The sequence below is a fragment of the Theropithecus gelada genome, chromosome 7b, assembly GCF_003255815.1.
Source record: "Theropithecus gelada isolate Dixy chromosome 7b, Tgel_1.0, whole genome shotgun sequence".
NCBI lineage: Eukaryota > Metazoa > Chordata > Mammalia > Primates > Cercopithecidae > Theropithecus > Theropithecus gelada.
Window position 1 is genome coordinate 38,747,597 of NC_037675.1, and position 27,706 is coordinate 38,775,302.

General features: G+C 38.0%; 1 protein-coding gene across 1 annotated transcript in view; it reads left to right on the forward strand.

Moving 5' to 3' along the window:
* Positions 1–27,706, forward strand: part of TTC6 (tetratricopeptide repeat domain 6) — a 226,017-nt gene that overhangs the window by 61,897 nt on the left and 136,414 nt on the right. Inside the window, exons 4-5 of the mRNA XM_025392893.1 lie at positions 22,091–22,201; positions 24,712–24,918. Of these exons, the coding sequence (XP_025248678.1) occupies positions 22,091–22,201; positions 24,712–24,918 (318 nt within the window). The remainder of the gene's footprint in view (positions 1–22,090; positions 22,202–24,711; positions 24,919–27,706) is intronic.

Here is a 27,706-nt window from a genome sequence, read left to right on the forward strand (position 1 = left end):
CATTACAGTTACTGCCACCTACAGCGCTCGTTCCCCCAGCTGTCAAACTACTTGCTTGTCCAGTGTAGCAGGCCCAGAGATTTTGACACAAAGACTGGAAAAGCAAGAATTATGGCCAAATACCACCCTTGAATTATTATACTCTAAAGATAAATATTTATGATAAAACATAAATTGATAAATATATTTATCTAAATAGAGAAACTACAAAGACGCTAGAAGAAAATCTAGGCAATACCATCAGGACATAGGTATGGGCAAAGATTTCATGATGAAAATGCCAAAAGCAATTGCAACAAAAGCAAACATTGACAAATGGGGTCTAATTAAACTAAACAGCTATTCCACAGCAAAAGAAACTATAATCAGAGTGAACAGATAACCTACAAAATTGGAGAAAATTTTTGCAATCTGTCCATTGACGAAAGTCCAATATCCAGAGCTTGCCAGGAACTTAAATTTACAAGAAAAAAACAAACAACCCCATTAAAAAGTGAGTGAAGGACATGAACAGACACTTCTCAAAAGAAGACATATTTGTGACCAGCAAACATGTGGAAAAGAGTTCAACATTACTGATTATTAGAGAAATGAAAATCAGAACCACAATGAGATACCATCTTATGCCAGTTAGAATGGCTATTATTAAAAAGTCAAAAAACAACAGATGCTGGAGAGGTTGTGGAGAAAAAGCAATGCTTTTATACTGTTGGTGGGAGTGTAAATTAGTTCAACCATTGTGGAAGACAGGGTGGCAATTCCTCAAAGACCTTGAGGCAGAAATACCATTTGACCTAGCAATCCTATTACGGGATATATACCCAAAAGAATATAAATCATTCTACCATAAAGATACACACATGAAAATGTTCATTGCAGCACTATTCACAATAGCAAAGACACGGAATCAACCCAAATGCCCACCAATGATAGACTGAATAAAGAAAATGTGGTATATGTACACCGTGGAATACTATACAGCGATAAAAAGAATGAGATCATCTCCTTTGCAGGGACATGGATGGAGTTGAAAGCCTTTATCCTCAACAAACTAACGCAGGAACAGAAAACCAAACACCACATGTTGTCACTGATAAGTGGGAGCTGAATGATGAGAACACAGAGACACACTGAGGGAGAACAACACACGGTGGGGCTGGTCAGTGGGTATGGGGGGAGGGAGAGCACCAAGAAGAACAGCTAATGGGTGCTGGGCTTAATACCTAGGTGATAAGATGATCTGTGCAACAAACCACCATGGCACGTTTACCTATATAACAAACCTGCACGTCCTGCGCATGTACCCATGAACTTAAAATAAAAGTTGAAGGAAAAAAAATGATGAATTAGCAAAATTAACCTTCAGCATCTTGAAGAAAAAGGGCTATGTGAGACGAACATAGGCAAGTTCAGCAGGGCCAAACTAAGCTTGTGATGAACTGGCTAGTTAATATTTAGGGACCTGTACCTCTCCTTAAGACCAGAATCACACTCTTTGTGATGAGATACTCAAACTCCAGGGCTGCACCGGGAACTGAAACTGACCTTAAAGCAGCTAAATCAAGCTTGTCCTCTCATGCACATGCCAGAGCCTTGATTTAGCATTACTTCTTTCCTGTCTTCTACCTCCAAAATACAGAGTTTACCCTATAGGAGCTAAACGAATATAGGATCACTAAACAACACATGAAATGATTCTAAGTGTAAATTTGATTTTAGATCATCCATCTATATTATACTGCAACTTGCAAAAGCAGTGATTTCCAGTGTTTCAGAGAGACCTTGGGTCCTATGGAGGGGTGAGGGCAGGAATGAGTGGGTAGGCTGTGGTCCTTCCAGCAGCCTCCATCGGCCTTCACCTGATTGCAACATTCCCCATCGATCTACTTTATACACTGGGCCTCCAAGTATGAGTTTACTTGACAGATAGGTCCTACCACTTATAAAAGGTGAAAGTGGCCAGGCTCAGTGGCTTATACCGTAATCCCAGCACTCTGGGTGGCTGAAGTGCAGGGATCACTTGAGCCCAGAAGTTTGAGACCAGCCTGAGCAACATAGTGAGACTCTGTCTCAAAAAAAAAAAAAAAAAAAAAAAAAAAGAAAAAGAAAAAGAAAAAAAATGAAAGCCATGGATGTAAAGTATAGTTTTAATATTCTTAATTTTCCAGTGTCATAGCAGTTTCCTGGAGCAATGCAGGGAGAGTGCCTGGTCAGGCCACTGAGGAGATTCCTTGCTTCTCTCAGAGGGTGGCTCTTTTGTCAAACTGCCCATGAACTCCTTTAGGAGAGAAAGGGATGGGAAGTAAGGAAAGATACCCTCAAAACCTGTTTGCTCAATCTGTGAAATTTATCCCCTTTTTGTAACATATTACCCATATCCTTTGAGGGGATAAGTGGGGGAAAGACAATTACCCAACCCTGTCCTGGTAATGTCCACAACAATTCAGGGCTCTCAGGGTTCCAAAGTTACACTGTGGGCTGGGACCAGGGATGCATTTTGACTTTGGTGGGCCTCAGGCACTTTTGCCTTTGGGGGCACTTTTTACCATAAAAATACTGAAAAAAAAAATTTATGACTATGTTGGTATAAAAGTAAATATTATCCAGGCTGATTTTATTATTATATATTTATTATTACTATATGTATTTTTCTTCTGATTTTTTATTTTTATTTTTTAACTCATCCTCCATTATTGGACATTTATTACATCTAATTTTTTACTTTTATAAACCATGCTGTTTTCTTTTGATTTTAAAAGAAATTAAAAATAAAACATTTTTGTTGGTCCTTAAAATATCACAGGCCCTAGGCACTGTACCTACTGAGTCTACTAGGTAAGTCAAACCTGCTTGGGACAGGGAGATTAGGTTGGGGGAGGAGGACTCCTCTTCGTGTCTTAGTGGGACAGTTTTAAGTTAATTGGTTCTTTCGTATTTCACTTATAGTACCCACATACTCATTTTCTGTTTCCCCGCCCCCTGCCCAGCACATTAATATTATGAATCAGAAGTGAATGTCATGCGGTGGAACTGGAGACAGATCAGAGAGACGGAATCCCATCCTTTCCCAGAAGACCAAGGTTTTCGTATGGGGCTCTGCTCATCAAGCTTAACTTCTTCATTGGTTGGGATGTTTTCCCAAGTGACTCTCCATTACTCATGCAAATGAGATTTTGGAAAGTCTGTCCCATCAGACTTTGTCAGACATGCCCAAACATGTTCAAATCCCAGTTAGACTCAAGACAGGGCTCCCTATATTTCAAAAACGTTAGGGTTATTTTTATTAATCTTTTCCTTTGATCTGTAAGAATACCTTTAAAAGATGAAGAATGAGAATAAGGGGTGTTTATAAGAAGATATTCTTATTTCCACTGTCTGTGCTTTAAGTTAGGCTCTTATCAGCCTTCACTTGGATCCTTACAGTGTCTTCAGGACCAACTTTCAGTTTTTACCCCCACTGAAGTTTATTCACCAGACACTAGTATTAATTTACTTTAAAATTTGGCTAGGGCTGGGCGCAGTGGCTCACGCCTGTAATCCCTGCACTTTGGGAGGCCGAGGCAGGCAGATCACAAGGTCAGGAGTTTGAGACCAGCCTGGCCAACATAGTGAAACCCCATCTCTACTAAAAATACAAAAATTAGCCGGGCATGGTGGCACGCGCCTGTAGTCCTAGCTACTTGGGAGGCTGAGGCAGGAGAATTGCTTGAATCTGGGAGGCAGAGGTTGCAGCAAGCTGAGATCGTGCCACTGTATACCAGCCCTGGTGACAGTGTGAGATTTCCTCTTAAAAACAATTTTTTTTGGCTGGATACCTCCTGACTGCAGGATATAGTCTAATTCCAAACTATGGATAGCATAGAGGGTTCTTCATAATTTGACCTTACTAGCATTGTTTTTTTTTCTTTTTCCTTCTAATTTATTCACCAGTTGTATCAGTCGGTTAATGCTATGTAACAAACTCTCAAAACTAAGGGCTTAGTACCAAACAATATTATTATAGCTCTCACCTTTGTGGATTGGCTGGAGTCAGCTAATCTAGGCTGGGTTTTATTCTGGCTGGAGACTTTAGCTTGGTCAGCTCTGTTCCATGTGGCACATCGAGACCAGGGACCTCCATGCACTTTTATCCCCCTGGAACTAGTGAATTGACTAGGCATGCACTTCTCATAATAACAGAAGAAGTTCAAGAGAGCAACCTGCAAGCTGTTGAGTCCTAGGGTAGGAATTGGTGCATCATTACTTTTGGCCCATTTTACTGGCTAAAGCAATAAAATGAATAAATCCAGAGACACATGGTTACATCCAGAGTCAGGAGGCAGGAAAATAAACTTTGCTTCTTGACGGAAAAAAAACTGCAAAGTCACATGGCAAAAGGTGTGGATAGAGTGAGAGGTGAAAAATTGAGGCCGTTAATACAAAATTTACCACACCAGCCATCCACTGAATTTTAAAATTTCCTGAACACACCATGTCTGTTTATGAAAGGGATGATAAGGACTCATTCCAGGTGACTGAGTCATGAGGAATCTTGGAAAGTTTATTATTGCTAAAAGACTGTTGTGGTGTCTCTTGCTTCTTGGTTCTATGACTTCTTTGGTTCTTTCCTCACTGATTCTGTTAATCCAGACAGCCTTTCCATACCTCCTACATAATAAGAGTCTGTTTCTGATGCTTCCAACTGAAAACCTTGACTGAATACCTTGATAACTTGAATAATCTCATTGCTTCTGCCCAAAGATTGTCTTTCTTGAAAAGTGAGAGAAGGGAAATGAAAGAAGTGAATAATGTGGTAAATGTTTCCACAGCTTCATATAAATGAAATTAATGGATTAATTTCCCTTTTGATGTAGAATCTGGCTGTCAGCAAAACCATGTTAGAGCACCAAATAAGCACACAACCACAGGGCTCATCACTACCCCTTGGAAGTACAGCTGGGGATGAGGAGTGAGGGAGCCAATGTGAAGATGCTTTCCATCCTAACCCTGTTTGAGTACAGTAAGTGGCACATGTGCACCTGCCTCAGGGGAAGAGAAAAGATCTGAAAATCAATCTAAGGAGGGTTTCTCTACTTGCAGTGCTCTTTGTATCCACTGGACACATTTACTTTCTACTTCTCTCTTAAGAACTATTTTAAGGAAGTGCTGCCTTCTATTCTAAATATGATATTCCACCCCTTGCCCCAACTCCTTGGTACAAGTTTACTTTGTGCTTCTCTTATGACATGCATTATTGTTATTTATCTACACATCAATATATATGTTCATCTAGGCTGTGACTACCTAAGTGATCATAATAGACTTTTGTCTTTCTATTTTTAGTAGGCTGGATCAAATGAATGCTGAATTTGTTTTATAAGACCATAAACAATCTGGAAGCAAGATTATTTATCTTTTGCTTTTTTATCCTTCACATCACCTCATATAATTCCTTGGACTTAGTAGTCACTCTATAAATAAATATTTGTTGAATGATGTAAACAAAAATATGCTTACTCTTGAGGCTCTGAATTTTATTATTGAAGTATTTATTTATGTTATTAAATCCTCTGTGAGATTAGGAGGCTTAAGAGAATATTCTTATGGATTCTTCTGAAAATTTATCATTTCCTCTCCCAGATCCATATGAGAAAAATTTGGAAGAGATGGAATTTAGTATGGAGAAGAGATAACTGATGGCTGATTATTAATGCTCTTTCACAGGTGATATGAATCAATCACTCTTCATCTTAATTAGGGAAGATATATGTATTCTCTAAAATACAAACATAGGTTAGATGTTATTAAATATAGATTTCTGTTTGTTAGGGGACTTACAGAGTTTCTCTCGTTGGCTTTGTTTAATAATAGGACAAAGAACTATGTTCTTGGTGTGGGCTTATGACAAGTCCTGCCTCTAGAAAGCTCTTTAATTTTCTGTAATTCCATATTTTTCACAAATACTGTAGCAATGATACATGGAATGTGTCTTTCAAAGTTACTGACAATATAGTGAAATGTTAGATGATTAAATATATTTCCTGATATTTGGGATAATTATGTGGGACAAAGGAGGGCATATTAAGTATTACACAGTATGTTTTGTTAACACTTGTACTTTGCATTTTTCCTAAGGATCTAGTACAAACTACCTCACTTTTTTTTTTTGCCTCCTTCTGTTGTCCAGGCTATAGTGCAGTGGTGTAATCTTGGCTCACTGCAACGTCCGCCTCCCAGGTTAGGCAATTCTGGTGCCTCAGCCTTCCAAGTAGCTGAGATTACAGGCGTCCACCATCATGCACGACTAATTTTTGTATTTTTAGTAGAGATGGGGTTTCACCATGTTGGCCAGACAGGTCTCGAACCCCTGACCTCAAGTGATCCGCCTGCCTCAGCCTCCCAAAGTGCTGGGATTACAGGTGTGAGCCACTGTGCTGAGCCAAACTACCTCACTTTTTAATGGGTTTTGTAAAGCAATAGATACCTTTTAAGAAGGCTAAGAACAATTACACAATAATAGGTAATAATGAAGAAACACATACCCAAATAATAAAAATTATGAGATTTTGAGATTTTAGGTTCTTTAGGAAATGCCATGAAATATCTGAAGAGCTAGAGTTTTTAAGCCTTTTTAAAGTTATTTATTTCTATGCAACAAATCACCCCAAAATTTAGCAGCTTGAAACAATGAACATTTATTTCACACAGTTTTTGTGGGTAGGGAATCTAGGAGCAACTTATCTATGTAATTCTAACCTGTGGGGTTGTGTCAAGATCTTGTCTGGGGCTGCTATCATTTGAAGACTTGATTGAGACTGAGGGATCTGCTCCCAGGATGTCTCAGTCATAAGACTGGCAATTTGGTGCTGGTTGTTGGCAGCAGACCTCCCCATAGGACTGCTTAAGTGTTGTTATCACATGGCAGATGGCTTCCCCTAGAACGAGTCATCTAGAGAGGGCAATGTGGAAGTTGCCATATATATTTTTTTGAAATAGCCACACACTGTAATTTCTGCTATATCTTATTGATTACACAGGTCTGTCCTATTCATTGAGGAGGTGACCATTCAGGAAGTGGGAATCATTGGGGATCATCTTGGACAATGGTTACTAGAGCCATTTTGAAATAAGATCTGCAAGTGGTACTACAAATGTTTTTGTTGAATGTCAGGATAGGTGAACACATATTAATTTATTGAATTTTATATTAGTTAGTATTAGTTAACATTTTTTAATGGTTTTACAGTAGAAAACATTTGAGAAAATTAACGGAATTTATTATTTGATTCAGGAACAGCAAAAACAGTGTTTTTGAGATGTAGCGTCATTTGAGAAGACATAACAAATATGTTTTCATCCTTCCTCAGTGATATGATTTGGCTCTGTATCTCCACCCAAATCTCATCTTCAATTGTAATCTCACATGTCGAGGGAGTGTCCAGTAATCCCTATGTGTTGAGGAAGGGAAGTGATTGGATTTTGGGGATGGTTCCCTCATTCTGTTCGTGATAGTGAGTGAATTCTTATGAGATCTGATGGTTTTATCAATGTATTTTTTTCCTGTGTGCTCGCACTGTCCTGCTGCCTTGTGAAGAAGGTGCCTGCTTCACCTTCCACCATGCTTGTAAGTTTCCTGAGGGCTCCCCAGCCATGCAGAACTGTGAGTCAATTAAATCTCTACAAATTACCCAGTCTTGGGCAGTTCTTTATAGGAGTGTGAAAACAGACTAATACACTCAGTTTGTGTCTTGGGAATTTTAGTTTTATGGAATACTGTTGACTAAATAAACAAAAGAGGTATATGAACTTTCAAAAATCATTGATATAGATGCATAATTATTTTCATGTGGTCTTATATTAAAATATGAGATAAGAACTGCATTTCCCCTCCCTCCATCCCTTGACCCAGAACCCAGCTCTTCTTCACATTTATTTTTCACTAGCATAACTAAAACTGGTGCATTCTCTGATATTTATACTCTTATCCTCATCTCTCTAAATAAATTAGATTCCTATTGAACTTGGAGCCTGTGCATAATAATTACGCTTGATTAAATTTAGTGCTTTGCATTTTGAAAAACATTATTCCTAGTCTGTTGTTTTCATCTCTCTAACTAACTGAAACTTCTTGAGGGAAAGAATTTTGACTTATATTTCTCTTGGATTCCTAGCCCTGGAGTGCTGTGGCACAGTGCTGCTTGCATAGCTTGTCATAACTCACTCAACAGTTGGTATGTAATTCAAAGGGATGGTCGTACCTGAATTATCAGATGCTATAACCTAGAATCAGGCATATTAACTTAGATTTCTCCATAGCCTTCTGAAACAAAAAGTCTGGATTTTTTGGTTGTTTTTTCTAGTATGAATGTCAAGGAATAAAGAATGGTGCATTGCTCAACCATAGGCTTTATCATATTCTGGAAATATTTTTTCTGGTTGCATTGCATCTGTTTTGGACGACCTGATTTAAACAAGCTTTTCATGAATGCCTCATTTTTTTTTTTTTTTTCTAAAAGCACTGTAGTTTTCTTTTGTAGGGTAGCTATCAGAGAAGTGATATTATAAAAAGTAGAAATTTTACTTGAAACCCAATAATGTTATGTTTCTGGAACTACTGTAGTTTTTGAACAGGTTTGAGTAATGGATTATGTTCTGTTAGGACTTTGCGCAAAAGATTCTGTACACATTTAGTTATAGATAGTGCCTGTAGCAATTTTGATGTTTAAATTTATATGGCGGCTGTTCAAATTCCATTTTTTTTTTCTTTTACAAATCACATTTTTAGAGCCAAGAGGTCTATGGAATACAGGGTCCAGTCACCCCGAACAGTCATATAAATGTTTAATTTAAAGAGTCACAAGGGGTAAGAATGGATGTCAAACAGCCCTGATACATTCTTGTGCCTGTAAGGAGGATTCCACAGGCCAGTGCCATCAGGGTTTTGCCTGCAGGAAGCAAGAGAAAGTTAACGCAGATCAGGACATTTTTTCAAGAAAGTCACCTGTGTGGACAAATATTGTTTAGGGCCATACAATGCCTTTTCTTTCCTTCTTTCTAAACCTTGAACTTTACAGTAAGTTATCTAAAGGCAGTGCAGCTTGACTAAGTGCTGATGAAATCATAAAAGGGTATATTTTAGAAACACTCTTTTGGCCCATGCTATTTGGGCCAGTGTCATTTGGGGAGAACCTGGATTGCATGACGAAGAGTAGAGGGCAGCTGCTGTCTCTACTCATTCTTTTAATGATGATTGAGAAAATACTGGGTCTGCCTAACAGGGCACAGGAACACTGCTGCTTCTGTTGCTGTCCATCTGCTTGAAGCAGTTTAGGGGAAAGACCATGTGGTCTGTTTGTTTTGAATACTAAACAGCACCCTTTAAGCCTCAAAGCTTTGGTTTCAGTGTCTGAAATTTGGGCGTCCTTCGGGTTTTATTGATCCTTCAAGGTCCTTCCAGCTTGGACATTTTGGATTCTGTTACATGCTTTAGGTGGAAACTGCTCTATGAAACACATTAAAAAAAATGTATCCAGGATTGTGAAGCTGGACCGCTTAGAGCTTTATAAATTTTCAGTTGTTTGTGGAGTTAAAAATTTTTGTTTAATACTTTGGCAGACTTGTGGAGAATGTAGAAATAAACTACTAGTTACAGTTTATAACTCAGGGAGAATGGTAGAATTAATGCACGTTAAACAAAATACTAATTGTATTACTTAAAATTTTTCTTTTTGATCTTTTTTTCTTAGTCCAACATCCAAATTTTCTGATTCAAGTCAATTTTTATGTCTCAGTCAATTGTTTTTTGTTTTCCTCACATTTCCTAAGGCACTGTTTTGCTAGTTTATAATTTTTGTTACTTTTAGGATTTTGTTCCTTGTCTCATTTTCTAAATTTCTGAGTTTGGTTTTGGTGAATTGATTTTCTGTCTGAATAACTCTACAGATTATTCTGGGAATTTTAGGTATATAGTAGTACCTCTTCAAGTAACAGTTATGTGGTTAGCTCATTTCTTATAATTATGTTCTTTTCTGTTTCATATCTAGAATTTCCAGTATAATGTCAAATTATGATGGTGCCAATAGGGATCCTTTTTTTTTTTTTTTTTTAAATTTATTTATTATTATTATACTTTAAGTTGTAGGGTACATGTGCATAACGTACAGGTTTGTTACATATGTATACTTGTGCCATGTTGGTGTGCTGCACCCATCAACTCGTCATTTACATCAGGTATAACTCCCAATGCAATCCCTCCCCACTCCCCCCTCCCCATGATAGGCCCCGGTGTGTGATGTTCCCCTTCCTGAGTCCAAGTGATCTCATTGTTCAGTTCCCACCTATGAGTGAGAACATGCGGTGTTTGGTTTTCTGTTCTTGTGATAGTTTGCTAAGAATGATGGTTTCCAGCTGCATCCGTGTCCCTACAAAGGACACAAACTCATCCTTTTTTATGGCTGCATAGTATTCCATGGTGTATATGTGCCACATTTTCTTAATCCAGTCTGTCACTGATGGACATTTGGGTTGATTCCAAGTCTTTGCTATTGTGAATAGTGCTGCAATAAACATACGTGTGCATGTGTCTTTATAGCAGCATAATTTATAATCCTTTGGGTATATACCCAGTAATGGGATGGCTGGGTCATATGGTACATCTAGTTCTAGATCCTTGAGGAATCGCCATACTGTTTTCCATTATGGATGAACTAGTTTACAATCCCACCAACAGTGTAAAAGTGTTCCTATTTCTCCACATCCTCTCCAGCACCTGTTGTTTCCTGACTTTTGAATGATCGCCATTCTAACTGGTGTGAGATGGTATCTCATTGTGGTTTTGATTTGCATTTCTCTGATGGCCAGTGATGATGAGCATTTTTTCATGTGTCTGTTGGCTGTATGAATGTCTTCTTTTGAGAAATGTCTGTTCATATCCTTTGCCCACTTTTTGATGGGGTTGTTTGTTTTTTTCTTGTAAATTTGTTTGAGTTCTTTGTAGGTTCTGGATATTAGCCCTTTGTCAGATGAGTAGATTGCAAAAATTTTCTCCCATTCTGTAGGTTGCCTGTTCACTCTGATGGTAGTTTCTTTTGCTGTGCAGAAGCTCTTTAGTTTAATTAGATCCCATTTGTCAATTTTGGCTTTTGCTGCTGTTGCTTTTGGTGTTTTAGACATGAAGTCTTTGCCCATGCCTATGTTCTGAATGGTACTACCTAGGTTTTCCTCTAGGATTTTTATGGTATTAGGTCTAACGTTTAAGTCTCTAATCCATCTTGAATTAATTTTCATATAAGGAGTAAGGAAAGGATCCAGTTTCAGCTTTCTACTTATGGCTAGCCAATTTTCCCAGCACCATTTATTAAATAGGGAATCCTTTCCCCATTTCTTGTTTCTCTCAGGTTTGTCAAAGATCAGATGGCTGTAGATGTGTGGTATTATTTCTGAGGACTCTGTTCTGTTCCATTGGTCTATATGTCTGTTTTGGTACCAGTACCATGCCGTTTTGGTTACTGTAGCCTTGTAGTATAGTTTGAAGTCAGGTAGCGTGATGCCTCCAGCTTTGTTCTTTTGACTTAGGATTGTCTTGGAGATGCGGGCTCTTTTTTGGTTCCATATGAACTTTAAAGCAGTTTTTTCCAATTCTGTGAAGAAACTCAGTGGTAGCTTGATGGGGATGGCATTGAATCTATAAATTACCTTGGGCAGTATGGCCATTTTCATGATATTAATTCTTCCTATCCATGAGCATGGTATGTTCTTCCATTTGTTTGTGTCCTCTTTTATTTCACTGAGCAGTGGTTTGTAGTTCTCCTTGAAGAGGTCCTTTACATCCCTTGTAAGTTGGATTCCTAGGTATTTTATTCTCTTTGAAGCAATTGTGAATGGAAGTTCATTCCTGATTTGGCTCTCTGTTTGTCTGTTACTGGTGTATAAGAATGCTTGTGATTTTTGCACATTAATTTTGTATCCTGAGACTTTGCTGAAGTTGCTTATCAGCTTAAGGAGATTTTGGGCTGAGACAATGGGGTATTCCAAATATACAATCATGTCATCTGCAAAGAGGGACAATTTGATTTCTTCTTTTCCTAACTGAATACCCTTGATTTCTTTCTCTTGCCTAATTGCCCTAGCCAGAACTTCCAACACTATGTTGAATAGGAGTGGTGAGAGAGGGCATCCCTGTCTTGTGCCAGTTTTCAAAGGGAATTTTTCCAGTTTTTGCCCATTCAGTATGATATTGGCTGTGGGTTTGTCATAAATAGCTCTTATGATTTTGAGGTACGTTCCATCAATACCGAATTTATTGAGCGTTTTTAGCATGAAGGGCTGTTGAATTTTGTCAAAAGCCTTTTCTGCATCTATTGAGATAATCATGTGGTTCTTGTCTTTGGTTCTGTTTATATGCTGGATTATGTTTATTGATTTGCGAATGTTGAACCAGCCTTGCATCCCAGGGATGAAGCCCACTTGATCATGGTGGATAAGCTTTTTGATGTGTTGCTGAATCCGGTTTGCCAATATTTTATTGAGGATTTTTGCATCGATGTTCATCAGGGATATTGGTCTAAAATTCTCTTTTTTTGTTGTGTCTCTGCCAGGCTTTGGTATCAGGATGATGTTGGCCTCATAAAATGAGTTAGGGAGGATTCCCTCTTTTTCTATTGTTTGGAATAGTTTCAGAAGGAATGGTACCAACTCCTCCTTGTACCTCTGGTAGAATTCAGCTGTGAATCCATCTGGTCCTGGACTTTTTTTGGTTGGTAGGCTATTAATTATTGCCTCAATTTCAGAGCCTGCTATTGGTCTATTCAGGGATTCAACTTCTTCCTGGTTTAGTCTTGGAAGAGTGTAAGTGTCCAGGAAATTATCCATTTCTTCTAGATTTTCCAGTTTATTTGCGTAGAGGTGTTTATAGTATTCTCTGATGGTAGTTTGTATTTCTGTGGGGTCGGTGGTGATATCCCCTTTATCATATTTAATTGTGTCAATTTGATTCTTCTCTCTTTTCTTCTTTATTAGTCTTGCTAGTGGTCTGTCAATTTTGTTGATCTTTTCAAAAAACCAACTCCTGGATTCACTGATTTTTTGGAGGGTTTTTTGTGTCTCTATCTCCTTCAGTTCTGCTCTGATCTTAGTTATTTCTTGCCTTCTGCTAGCTTTCGAATGTGTTTGCTCTTGCTTCTCTAGTTCTTTTAATTGCGATGTTAGAGTGTCAATTTTAGATCTTTCCAGCTTTCTCTTGTGGGCATTTAGTGCTATAAATTTCCCTCTACACACTGCTTTAAATGTGTCCCAGAGATTCTGGTATGTTGTATCTTTGTTCTCATTGGTTTCAAAGAACATCTTTATTTCTGCCTTCATTTCGTTATGTACCCAGTAGTCATTCAGGAGCAGGTTGTTCAGTTTCCATGTAGTTGAGCGGTTTTGATTGAGTTTCTTAGTCCTGAGTTCTAGTTTGATTGCACTGTGGTCTGAGAGACAGTTTGTTATAATTTCTGTTCTTGTATATTTGCTGAGGAGTGTTTTACTTCCAATTACGTGGTCAATTTTGGAGTAAGTACGATGTGGTGCTGAGAAGAATGTATATTCTGTTGATTTGGGGTGGAGAGTTCTATAGATGTCTATTAGGTCTGCTTGCTGCAGAGATGAGTTCAATTCCTGGATATCCTTGTTTACTTTCTGTCTCGTTGATCTGTCTAATGTTGACAGTGGAGTGTTGAAGTCTCCCAGTATTATTGTATGGGAGTCTAAGTCTCTTTGTAAGTCTCTAAGGACTTGCTTTATGAATCTGGGTGCTCCTGTATTGGGTGCATATATATTTAGGATAGTTAGCTCTTCCTGTTGAATTGATCCCTTTACCATTATGTAATGGCCTTCTTTGTCTCTTTTGATCTTTGATGGTTTAAAGTCTGTTTTATCAGAGACTAGTATTGCAACCCCTGCTTTTTTTTGTTCTCCATTTGCTTGGTAAATCTTCCTCCATGCCTTTATTTTGAGCCTATGTATGTCTCTGCGTGTGAGATGGGTCTCCTGAATACAGCAGACTGATGGGTCTTGACTCTTTATCCAGTTTGCCAGTCTGTGTCTTTTAATTGGAGCATTTAGTCCATTTACATTTAAGGTTAAGATTGTTATGTGTGAACTTGATCCTGCCATTATGATATTAACTGGTTATTTTGCTCGTTAGTTGATGCAGTTTCTTCCTAGCCTCGATGGTCTTTACATTTTGGCATGTTTTTGCAATGGCTGGTACCGGTTGTTCCTTTCCATGTTGAGTGCTTCCTTCAAGGTCTCTTGTAAGGCAGGCCTAGTGGTGACAAAATCTCTAAGCATTTGCTTATCTGTAAAGGATTTTATTTCTCCTTCACTTATGAAACTTAGTTTGGCTGGATATGAAATTCTGGGTTGAAAATTCTTTTCTTTAAGAATGTTGAATATTGGCCCCCACTCTCTTCTGGCTTGTAGAGTTTCTGCCGAGAGATCTGCTGTGAGTCTGATGGGCTTCCCTTTGTGGGTAACCCGACCTTTCTCTCTGGCTGCCCTTAAGATTTTTTCCTTCATTTCAACTTTGGTGAATCTGGCAATTATGTGTCTTGGAGTTGCTCTTCTCGAGGAGTATCTTTGTGGCGTTCTCTGTATTTCCTGGATTTGAATGTTGGCCTGCCCTACTAGGTTGGGGAAGTTCTCCTGGATGATATCCTGAAGAGTGTTTTCCAACTTGGTTCCCTTTTCCCCCTCACTTTCAGGCACCCCAATCAGACGTAGATTTGGTCTTTTTACATAATCCCATACTTCTTGCAGGCTTTGTTCATTTCTTTTTCTTCTTTTTTCTTTTGTTTTATCTTCTCACTTCATTTCATTCATTTGATCCTCAATCGCTGATACTCTTTCTTCCAGTTGATCGAGTCGGTTACTGAAGCTTGTGCATTTGTCACGTATTTCTCGTGTCATGGTTTTCATCTCTTTCATTTCGTTTATGACCTTCTCTGCATTAATTACTCTAGCCATCAATTCTTCCACTTTTTTTTCAAGATTTTTTAGTTTCTTTGCGCTGGGTACGTAATTCCTCCTTTAGCTCTGAGAAATTTGATGGACTGAAGCCTTCTTCTCTCATCTCGTCAAAGTCATTCTCCGTCCAGCTTTGATCCGTTGCTGGCGATGAGCTGCGCTCCTTTGCCGGGGGAGATGCGCTCTTATTTTTTGAATTTCCAGCTTTTCTGCCCTGCTTTTTCCCCATCTTTATGGTTTTATCTGCCTCTGGTCGTTGATGATGGTGATGTACTGATGGGGTTTTGGTGTAGGTGTCCTTCCTGTTTGATAGTTTTCCTTCTGACAGTCAGGACCCTCAGCTGTAGGTCTGTTGGAGATTGCTTGAGGTCCATTCCAGACCCTGTTTGCCTGGGTATCAGCAGCAGAGGCTGCAGAAGATAGAATATTTCTGAACAGCGAGTGTACCTGTCTGATTCTTGGTTTGGAAGCTTCCTCTCAGGGGTGTACTCCACCCTGTGAGGTGTGGGGTATCAGACTGCCCCTAGTGGGGGATGTCTCCCAGTTAGGCTACTCAGGGGTCAGGGACCCACTTGAGCAGTCTGTCCCTTCTCAGATCTCAACCTCCGTGTTGGGAGATCCACTGCTCTCTTCAAAGCTGTCCGACAGAGTCGTTTGCATCTGCAGAGGTTTCTGCTGCGTTTGTTATTGTTTACTGTGCCCTGTCCCTAGAGGTGGAGTCTACAGAGACAGGCAGGTTTCCTTGAGCTGCTGTGAGCTCCACCCAGTTCGAGCTTCCCAGCAGCTTTGTTTACCTACTTAAGCCTCAGCAATGGCGGGCGCCCCTCCCCCAGCCTCGCTGCTGCCTTGCCGGTAGATCACAGACTGCTGTGCTAGCAATGAGGGAGGCTCCGTGGGTATGGGACCCTCCCGGCCAGGTGTGGGATATGATCTCCTGGTGTGCCCGTTTGCTTAAAGCGCAGTATTGGGGTGGGAGTTACCCGATTTTCCAGGTGTTGTGTGTCTCAGTTCCCCTGGCTAGGAAAAGGGATTCCCTTCCCCCTTGCGCTTCCCAGGTGAGGCAATGCCTCGCCCTGCTTCAGCTCTCGCTGGTCGGGCTGCAGCAGCTGACCAGCACCGATCGTCCGGCACTCCCCAGTGAGATGAACCCAGTACCTCAGTTGAAAATGCAGAAATCACCGGTCTTCTGTGTCGCTCGCACTGGGAGTTGGAGACTGGAGCTATTCCTATTCGGCCATCTTGCTCTGCCCCCCCCAGGGATCCTTATTTCGCTTTTTATTTTAACATGAACAAAAACTATTATTATGTATAAGACACTTTCTGTTTGCATGTATTATATCATTTAATCCTCATAATAAGCATATGAGGTATGTGCTAATATTATTCCCATTTTACAAAATTGAGAGGTTGAGTAATTTGCTTGAGAATATCCTAAAGTGACCGAGTCAAGATTTGAAACCAAAACCTGAGCATGTGTGCTCAACCACGTTATCATTCCACCTTCCATGTGATTTTCACTTGAGAGTACCATGAAGATCATTGTATGTTTGTACATTTGACTTATAAATTAATGGATTTCCTAATGTTGAATAAATCACATTATTTTTACTCTCACATGTTACCTCTACATCCATTTGTGTTTCTTTGCTATTAAACTTTAGATCAAACACTAACAAAATTATTGTAGTCAATAAAACATTTTTTTACATTACATGTCTTTTTTTTTTTTTTTTTTTTTTTTGAGACAGAGTCTCGCTCTGTTATCAGGCTGAAGTGCAATGGTGAGATATCTCGGCTCACTGCAACCTCTGCCTCCCTACGTGTCTTTTTTAAATGTCAAGTGTGAAGTTTATTTCTCTGGCTTTACTAGACTATAGACAAACAAAAATAAATCCTTATGTCGTTGGGTTGGGCAATGTAGTAACTATCACGTATAAATTTTACTGCTATATTAGTTAAAAATGTCTAAGGAGCAGGGAAATGACATTTATTGTGTACCTACTATTTTCAAGTGCTCATCATATCCAATTACTTTTTTTTACACTGAGGTGAATTCACATAATGTAAAATTAACCATCTTACAGTACACAATTCGGTGGCATCAACATTTCCAATGTTGAGCAGCCATCACCTTCATTTAGTTTCAAAACCATTTCATCCTTCCAAAAGGATACACTATACACATTAAACAGTCATTCGCCATTCTCCATACCCCTCAGGCCCTGGCAACAACAATTTGGCTTTGTTCTCTATAGATTTACCTATTCTGGATGTTTCATATAAATGGAATCATACAATTTATGACCTGTGGTGTCTGACTTCTTTCAATTATCATAATGTTTTCAAGATTCATCCAACATCATGGCATACATCAGTACTTCATTACTTTTCTTGGTTGAATGGTATTCTATTGTAGGGATATACCAAATTTTGTTTATTCATTCATCCGTGAGTGGACATTTGGCTTGTTTCCACCTTTTGGCTATTGTGAATAGTGCTGCATCGATGTACAAATATCTACTGAAATACCTACCTTCAGTTTTTTTGGGCATATTCCTAAAAGGGAAATTGCTGGGTCAATTGGTAATAGTATGCAAGTTTTTGAGGAACCTCCAAACCTTTCCACAGTGGCTGCACCATTTTACATTCCTGGTAGCAGCGTACAAGGATTCTAGTTTCTCTGCATCCTAGTAAAGTCTTATTTTCTTTTTCTTTTTCTTTTTTTTATTGTAGCCATCCTAGTGAGTATAAAGTGGTATCTCACTGTGATTTTGATTTGCGTTTCCCTGATTATTTGTGTTGGTCATCTTTTCATGTGCTTGTTGGCTTTTGCATATCTTCTTTGGAGAAATGTCAAAAATACTTTGCCCATTTTTTGACTATATAGAAATGAAAATTTGTTGTCTATCTCCTGTGAGTATATCCTCACTTTCGCCAAATAATTCACAGAGTTTTATAATTCACAACAGAGAATTAGTGCTATGACTTCCAGAATATTCTTCTTGTATGTTAGTGTCAAAACTCTTTCAAAGGAAAGAATACTAGACAATTTTCTGTTGCATGGTGATATTAATGACAGTGACTCTGAGACTAAAAAACTTGCTTTTCTTGTTTGGGAAATGCTTAATTGAGAAATGCCAAAGTTGTTGACACTAAAGAATGATTAGTTAGAGGATCATGGTCAGAGATAGTGGTGGCCAGGACACTTACGACTAGTAGGAAGAGGGAGGGAGTGAAATTCTTGAGCTGAATAATCAGGGTATTTCCTTTGAAGCTTCTTTCTGTTGTTTTTTTCTGCTTTAAAAACTGCTTGTGTTATTGCCAAAGAGTATTATTAACTTCAAAGCCAGGAATCCATTGCCCATTTTTAATTTTTTTGGTCTTTTTGTTGACTTCTAAGACTTTCTTATATATTCCTAATATTAGACCCTTGTCAGGCAAATGATTTACAAATATTTTCTCCCATTCAATGGGTTACATTTTTACTTTCTTCATAGTGTCCTCGATGCACAGAAGTTTTAAATTTGGTAAAATTCAATTTGTCTATTTTTTCTTTAGTTGCTTATGTTTTTGTTGTTATATCTAAGAAGCTATTGCCAAATCCAAGGTCATGAAGATTTATTCATATGTTTTCTTCTAAGAATCTTACAGTTTATAGGTCTTACATTCAGGTATTTGACCCGTTTTGAGTTAATTTTTATATATCATACGAGATAGGGGGCCAACTTTATTTTTTTTGCATGTTGATATCCAGTTGCCCCAGCACCATTTGAAGAGTATATTTGTTTCCCATTGACTGTTTTTGGCACCTTTGTCAAAAGTTGATTGACCATGGGTTGGATGAGTTTATTTTTGGACTCTCACATTTATTCCATTGATCTAGATGTCTATCCTTATGTTAGTATTACATGTTTTGATTGTTGTAGTTTGATAGTAAATTTTGAAATAGGTAAGTGTGAGTCCTCCAGTTTTATTTTTCCTTTTCAAGATTGTTTTGCCTATTCAGGGGAACTTTGAATTCCATTGACTTTTAGAATCAGTTTTTCTAGTTTTGAAAAAAAGGCCCTTGGGTTTTTGATAGGGATTGCAAAGAATCTGTAGATAGCTTTGGGGAGTCTTCCCATCTTAACAATATTAAGTCTTTCAATCCATGGACATGGGATGCCTTTCCTTTCATTTAGGACTTCTTTAGTTTCTTTCAGGAATATTTTATACAAGTTTGGTGCTTTTTTGGTTGAATTTATTTCTAAGTATTTTATTCTCATTTATGGCATTTTAAATGGAATTGTTTTCTTAATTTTGTTTGTAGATTGTTCATTGTTTGGAAATAAAACTTATTTTTATATAATTTCCCTGTACCCTACAACTTTAGTGAATTAGTTTATTAGCTCTAGTAAGTTTTTTTGTATTCTTTATGATTTTCTGTATATGTGTAATCATATTCATTTACAAATAAAGATATTTTTTAGAATTACTGGTTTTTATTATTCTGAGGACAGTGAACTTTGGGCAGTGTTCTTTGTGTGTTTCTGCTCAGAGGTCATTGAACTTAGGGGGTTTGTAGTTGTCATGATATTTGGAAAATTTTTGGCCATTTGTGTGTGAATGTTTTCAGTCACTCTCCATATCCCTTTCTGGAGCTCCAATTAAATATATGTTTGACTGAGTATTTGTTCATTTTATTTTAGTTTTCTTTTGCTCTGTGGTTCATTTGGCATGGTTACTGTTGATAAGGCTTCAGGTTAACTGACATTTTCTTCTGCAATGTCTTTCTCTTCTGTTAATGCCACTCAGTGAGAATTTTATTTTAGATGATGTATGTTCTATCTATAGATGTCACATTTAATTCTGTTTCTTAAGTTTGCTCCTTTTTTTGCTTACACTTTTATTTAATGTTGAACACTTATAATATTTATATTAGAAGTTTAAGATCCTTATTTGCTAATTCCAAAATGTATGTCATTTCTGGGTCTTTTTGTATGATTTTCTTTTTGGTTATGTATCACATATTTGTGCTTCTTCATGTGACCAGCAACTTCTGATTGGATGTTGGACATTATGAATTTTGCATTGGGTTTTATTGACTTCCTTTAAAGAGTGTTAGAGTTTGTTATGATAGGCAGTTAAGTTACTTGAAGAGCAGCTTGATTTTTTTCAAGAATTATTTTAAAGCATTGTTAACGTCCACAGAAGTCTTTACTCAAGGGTTAATTTAGCATTACTACTAATGGATGATCCTTTTGGCCTTTATAATGAATGTACCATGTATCTTGCATGTCTGGTGGGAGACCTAATGAATCCCAACCTTGTGTGGGCTCTGGGAATTGTGGCTTACAGCTCCTTGGTAATTGTTTTCTTCCCTGGCAAGGTTTCTTTGTCTAGCCTCACGGGTTTCCCCATTGCATGGGCAGACTTTCAGCCAAAGACTCAAGGACCCTATGCCAATTTCTGGAGCTCTTTGTCTGTGCAGTGCCCTCATCTCCACACTGTTCCTTACAAATTCTAGCCCCTTTGTCTTCCTCTCATCTGATTTCTGTCTCTTCAATTTAGTAAGATACTTGGGCTCTGTTTGGTTTCTGCCTTTTCGTGCCATGTTCTGGAAATTGTGTCAGGCAGAAATCAGGTAATTGTAACTCTTACCTAGTTTCCATTCTCTGTCATCACAGTTCTGCACTGCCTGTTGTCAAATCCTAAAATAGTTGCTGTAATATTTTGTCCAGTTTTATAGTTATTTATAACCAGAGTACAGAAGTAGAAGCCAATGGCCTGAATTAGATCCTTTTAATAAAGCAAATAAAAAGTAGAAAAATAAGAGTTTTAAGGTACAATGGGAGTTTGAATCTTGCTGTTGACATTACTAAAAGGCTAGAAGAAAAAGGGACCTTAAAAATTCATGTAGGCCAGGCACAGTGTCTCATGGCTGTGTAATCCCAGCACTTTGGGAGGCCAAGGAGGAAGGATTCCTTAAGACCATGAGGTCAAGATCAGCCTGGGCAATGTAGAGATACCCCATCTCTACAAAAAAGCAAAAACATTAGTTGAGTGTTGTGGCATGCACTTGTAGTCCATGCCACTCAGGAGGCTGAGGTGAGAGGAATGCTTGAGCCCAGAAGTTTGAGGTTATAGGGAGCTGTGATTGCACCACTGCATTCCAGCATGGGTGACAGAGCAAGTCTGTTTCAAAAAAAGTCATGTTATTGAATGCCTGTTTAAAAAGTATTAAGACTGAGGGGAAGGAAAGCAAAATAATGTGCCTGTTGATGCCTGATTTGTGGCTTTACAGTTTGGATGGACAGAACCTGGGTCTGTTAATACCTAGATCATTGTTAGTAATTGGAGTGTACTATCTTCTTGCCATTTCAACTGAGTAGAGAGTATATCATTGCAATTGTCACTAGCTGTGGTAAAAATGATACTAACAGTCCATCTGGTGAGGTTTTAAGCATACTCCTTCTTGCCCTTGGTTGCATTAAATTTTAGTTTTGATTTTATCTTTCTTGTGCAATGTTTTATAGAATCTGACTTAATAGCATTATTTTATAGCATCTGACTTAATATTACCTATCTTGTTAAATCTAAAAATATATTTATAGAGACCAGCAAAAAGCCGTGAAATTGAAAACATAGATAAAAATATTTTATATTTATTTATTTATTTATTTATTTTTTAAACAGTTTCCCTCTTGTTGTCTAGGCTGTAGTGCAATGGCATGATCTCAGCTCACTGCAACCTCTTCCTGCTGGGTTCAAGTGATTCTCCTGCCTCAGCCTCCCAAGTAGCTGGGATTACAGACATGCGCCACCATGCCTGGCTAATTTTGTATTTTTAGTAGAGATGGGGGTTTTACTATGTTGGTCAGGCTTGTCTCCAATTCCTGACCTCAGGTGATCCACCCATCTTGGCCTCCCAAAGTGCTGAGATTACAGGCATGAGCCACTACACCCTGCCTTTATTGTTTTTATTTATTTACCATGTGTTATTGACTACTTTATATTTCTCTATTTCTCATTTACTAGCCGAATTGACTAGCATTTTAGTATAATGAATAATGTGCCTCAATGATTTAAAAAATTTGCATCACTTTGCTTCCTTTTCTTATTCAAGGATATTTCTTTAATGGGAAAAATGTACCGCAAAACATCAAGTATGCAAGCAGAAACACCTGAGATACAAGCAGAGCATAGATTTCAGATGGGTGCTGAGGAATCACAAACGGTAAAGCTTTAATAAAAATCCTCCTTGCCTCTGTTAAAGTAACAGCATGCTTTCTGTTGCTTGAATGTTTATATAGAGAGTTAAAAAAATTTCTCTGATGTATTTTAGAAGTGTGTTTACCTGTGAGAACATCTAACTCGATACCACACTGGGAGTCTTGGGCCATTTTGGCTCACTGTTGCTGGCTACCATGGACCTTCTGAGCTAAGGCCCCAAACTCTTTTAAGAAGGGGAAGATTTTAACAATTCTGATTTAGAGACATTTAGATCTAGAAGGTAGTTGGATAATTAATTAAAAATTGTTAGCTTCTAAGAAAGCATTACTTTTGTCTGTATTCAGCTAGAAGAATTGTTAAAAGCATTGCGAGGGGAGAATTTGGTTGAGAAATGTGGACAGTTGGTGACAGAAATTTGTTGTGGAAATAAATATTTATTTTTATCCATCATTAGTAAAATAACCATTGGATTCAAAGCAATCTGGAACATATTCCTTGTGAATGGGAAGTGTCTCCCAGTGTATAGAAACTCACGTTTACATAGAAAAGTGATAACCTGATGGTCAGTTCCTCTACAAAGAATTCATAAAATGTTACCATTAAATTACAAGCTCCTTTGGTTCCTGAAAATATGACCCCCGCATACATAAAATTGTGATCATATTTCATTTTTAGGTTAGCATATCATGTTCAGAAAGTGCATGGAATTTTTTCTTTTCACAAAAGCTATGAATCCTGTAATGTTAGAGTTACCCCAAATGGTTGAACTCCTAGAGTTTGAGATGCTTTCAGGCCATATCTTTTTCTCCTTTGTATTCTTATTACTAGCCTCATGACCCAGCATGAGATGGTACTAGTAGCCCTTTGTAATAGTATGTGGATATATCAATTAGGAAGCCTTACCATATATGCTGTGGACTTAAGACTGACATCTAGGGTAGCTGCCTCTAGTTGACACTGTTTACAAACAGATATCAAACCTTCTGACCTCAACGCCTCTAACAGGTATAGTAAACTGAAAATACAATATCAGTTAGATTTAGCAAAATAGAAATCTTCATTAATAGAATAAACTTAATACCATTCACTACATTCATGTAAAGTATAAGGAAAGATACCATTCTGAAGGAAAATGTGAAAAAGGCCAACAATCAGGTATCTAGCTTAGATACCATCTTGATTATTTAAAATAAAGAGTTAAACAAAAATATTAATTTATTTGTAATTCTGCTGGAACCATTCCCTAAGCATTGACATTTACAGGCAATCACTGGACCTCTTCTGGCCTCTGGCTTTTTATAAGGAAGCTGACCCACTTCTCTAGAGATAAAATACTTTTCAACTTGGTACCTGGTCATGGACGCTTCCATCCATCCCTCCTGCCCTCAGACATCAGACTCCATCTTCTTTGGCCTTTGGACTCTTGGACTTACTCTAGTGGTTTGCTGGGGGCTTTTGGGCCTTTGACCACAGACTGAAGGCTGCCTTGTCAGCTTCCCTACCTTTGAAGATTTTGGACTTGGACTGAGTCACTATTGGCTTCATTCTTCCTCAGCTTGCAGAGGACACACACAAAAACTAAATACAAAAAAAGATATATCCCTTGTAAAGATGTGAGTCAAGCCAATGGAGCGGCTGAATGGCTCCCTGCTAAATATTCAAATGTCCCCCACCCTCTTGCAGTTAGATGGGGTCATGTAGCTGTTTGTGGCCAATGGGGTGCGAAGGAAAGTGATATGGTCACTGTTCTGTGGTGACCATAAAAGCTGTGTTTTGGTATGAAGGAACTACAACCTGGAAGCAGCCTAGATGGCTGAGCTACCATAAGAAGTATGCCTGCCCTAAAGAGCCACTTTGATTTGTAGTCAACACACTGTCCCAGTGTGTTGAACCACTATTTTTTTTGGGGGGTGGGGGGGTAGTTGGGCATAGCCTATCCTGATGACCAGTGACAAAAATGAAGCTAAAAAAGTTTAAGTAACTTGGCTAAGGTCAAACATCTATTAATTAACAGATCCCGGATTTGAATTCAGTCCCATTTGGTTAAAAACATGTTCTTAATCTTTCCATAACACCATCCAGTAGCTTTATAAAAGCATGAGCTCCTGCTTGATGACTTGTGATATGGAAAAAAAAAAGAACCAGCATGAGTTCAAGATTAAAGTTCTATTTTACAAAATTAAATTTCTTGGTCTAGCTATACCTTCTTGCATAATAAAGAAAATTTCATAGTATTTGGTATTGTATGCCATCTTTTACCCATAACAACTGTGGGGTAGCTGTAGTTTTGAGACAAGGGCTGAGGAAAATAATTTGCCGGCGTTCACATTTTTCTTAAGTCAATTTGAGCTTCTCTTTCTAAATCTTCAGAGGAAACTTATCACCTGTGCTTAGTTTCAAGCGTGCATTTTCATATTCATCTTGTTGTCAGATAGAATCTGTTGCATCACTGAAAAGCCTAGAAGGACCAATTAAAAAAAAAAAGCATTCTCGCACATTTACTTTTTCCAACAGAGTATGCATAAGGAACTTCCTGAAGCCATGTCAAGTATTCTCCAGATTGAACAAGAGGATATAGAATGGGGAACCTCAGAAGTAGAAAGCACAGTATTTAAACCTCAGGAAATTTCGCAAGTTCAGCCAGCAGAGGAATTAAGTAAACCTTTGGAAGATGGACAGCCCACAAGTGATTCAAAAGAAGCCAAGCGGGTGTCTTTAACGGTAAGAAACTATTTATGTTGGAAACACCTAAGAATTATGAGAATTGAGGATGTGCAGGTGTGAAGAATTGGCCCAGGCAAGGACCAAGGTATGGGGCTGGGGGTGGGGGTGATGGTGTGTTCACTCTGAAAAGGGGGCCTCAGAAGTGCAAGTTGCCCATTTAGGAAAAGAGAACATGTTTTTTGAGGATTTCTAGTGTCAACCCTAATTGCAACTCTGGGGAAAGAAAACAGATTTTCAAGGAGGGAGGGAATTTTTAGGTCTTTTAGAAATTGGCCAAGAATCTTCTAGTTACCATCTCGAGGAAGTCAGGAATTGTAGTCCAGGAAATAGAACTTGGTGAACTTTATAGCTTTTATAACTTTACCTAATTTAAGTTCATACTAACCCCTGGGTCTTTTTCTACTGTGAGAATCTATTGTTTACATAATTTTTTTTTCATATTTGCACATCACCCTGCCTTTACAGTAGGGTTTAAGTTTCCTCTTATCCATGGCTTTACTTTCCGAGGTTTTAGTTAGCTGTGGTCAACTGCAGTGTGGAGATAGGTGAATATACGTAGGACAGTAAGATATTTAGAGAGAGAGAGAGAGAGACCATATTCACATAACTTTTATTACAGTATAATTGTTCTATTGTATTATTAGTTATTGTTGTTAATCTTATACTGTGCTTAATTTATAAATTAAACTTTATCTTCCATACGCATGTATGGGAAAGAGCATAGTATATATAGGGTTCAGTACTATCCAAGGTTTCAAGCATCCACTGGGGTTTGGAACATATGCCTCACAGATAAGGGAGGATTGTTGTATTAATTCTTTTCGTTACTGTGAGTCACTTTTTTTACTTAAATAAATTTATTTAAAAATAGATATATTATTAGCATTTAAAAAAAGGCCCTTTTCCTTGAACCACAGCATGTCATCTTGATTATCAACAGAAATCTTCTCCCAAACTGATTCAGATGGATGCCCCTTCTTGGGTAAACAGCCTTTCTGGTCAGTTCTTCTACTTCTGCGCCTCCCCTCCCCACCAATGATTATGTTCCTACTACGGTTCACTGAGGTCAACTGGCAATTACTCGTTCTTCAATTTTTGCTGGAGACTCCCAATTCTGAAACCTGGGATTTGTCTGTGGCCTTCCTCTTCTCTTTCTGTTTACATATAAATCAATCTCCAAGGCTTGGAATTTCCCAAATGTTATTGCTTCTATATTTTTCTTCTCTTTTCTAGTTACCCCATCCTAGTCTGGGTCCTGGTGACCTTATGTCTGAATTAATGCAGTGGTTATTCTTCATTTCTTAAGCCCTGTTTTCTCAGGTTTATCCTGTATGACACTAGCCTATTGGTCTTCCACGAATAACAGGTAATAAGGAAGATCCACAAGTAATAGTTGACCAGAGGAAATACCCTACTGCTTTCAGGGACAAGGGTCTTATCCTGTGGTTGGTGACTGACCCCATCAGTCATGCCCTTTACAAAGCATGCATTTGGATGTTTCTAAGAAGCATTCTAGGAAGAATGTTTTGATCAGAGTGACTTGGTGAATGGATTACAAGACTCTAAATTGAAATGAGAAATATTTCAAGGGGAGGAGAAGAGAATGTCTAATAAAATATTATGCCTTATTGTTGTGGGATATTGTGGTACCCTTTAGAAATGCCATAAAAATAGCACCTATTCCCACCAAGTCTTCACTAAGAATCATATGTTTATTTATTTGTGTTAACATCTCAAGATTAGTTGTTATCCATGAACTTTGCACTGTATGTGGACATTTGAGTCCATAAGGGTAGTTTATAGCATTTCTGCTCAAAATGCTAGCAGAATGAGGAACAACGTACTCCAGCAAGCCTGGCCAGGTTGAGGATTAAGCAGACAAGAAGACCTTTTCTGACATGATTAAACAGAAGTAGCACAGAGGTGTGATAAAGGAACAGTGCAGGACTTTAATTGCTCAGATACATGCTGGAAGGTTTTGTTCAGCAGAAAAAGTGAGAATTTGATCAATCCTTACCTGATTGGCCATTTCTACTCTTAGAAGCTCATTAGTATAATGAAGGTAATTAGTATTTTTGTCTAAATCATGACGAACAAAAGAAAGTTAGATAGAAATAATAGTGATTCTGTGAATAAATAACTGACACAAAGCCAATAATAGGATGGTTGCACATTTTAGAAAATGTCAGTAAAAGTCCATTAAAAATATTGATATGATCTCATGACCTGATATTATAAATTGAAGGAAGTTTAACAGGTATGGAGATGCCCTAAATCCCCCAAATTCTCACAGAACATGTATGAGTAATCTATTGCATTTAGAGTTTTAAAAATATCCATAGAAATGCATATCCATATAAAAATATAAAGGTGGCATGTTGCTATAAAATTGTACCAAGAAAGCCGAGATCCAGAATGGGTTTAGTCCGATGAATAATGTTAAGAACAAAAACAAGTGTTTTTGATGTTAGTTTTGGAGCAAAGAGAGGGGGAATAAAAAGAAAGATAACTCTGTCATTTGGATGAATAGTGTGATGACAAGAGATGACAGAGCTGCCTTAATTTATTTTTGGAAAAAGGTTGAGGTTTTAAATAAACAGAAGTATAACAAAGAGAAAAGGAAGCTGATAAACTTATGCTTTGTGTCTTTTAAATCTGACAGGGAGAATGATCTTTAGTTTAGAAAGAAGAATTCATAATAGAAACTTAAAGTCCAAGATTTGTAAAAGATTTTAAGAGTTAACTTGGATATCTGAGCCTGTTGGATGGCTCAGATAGATGAGTT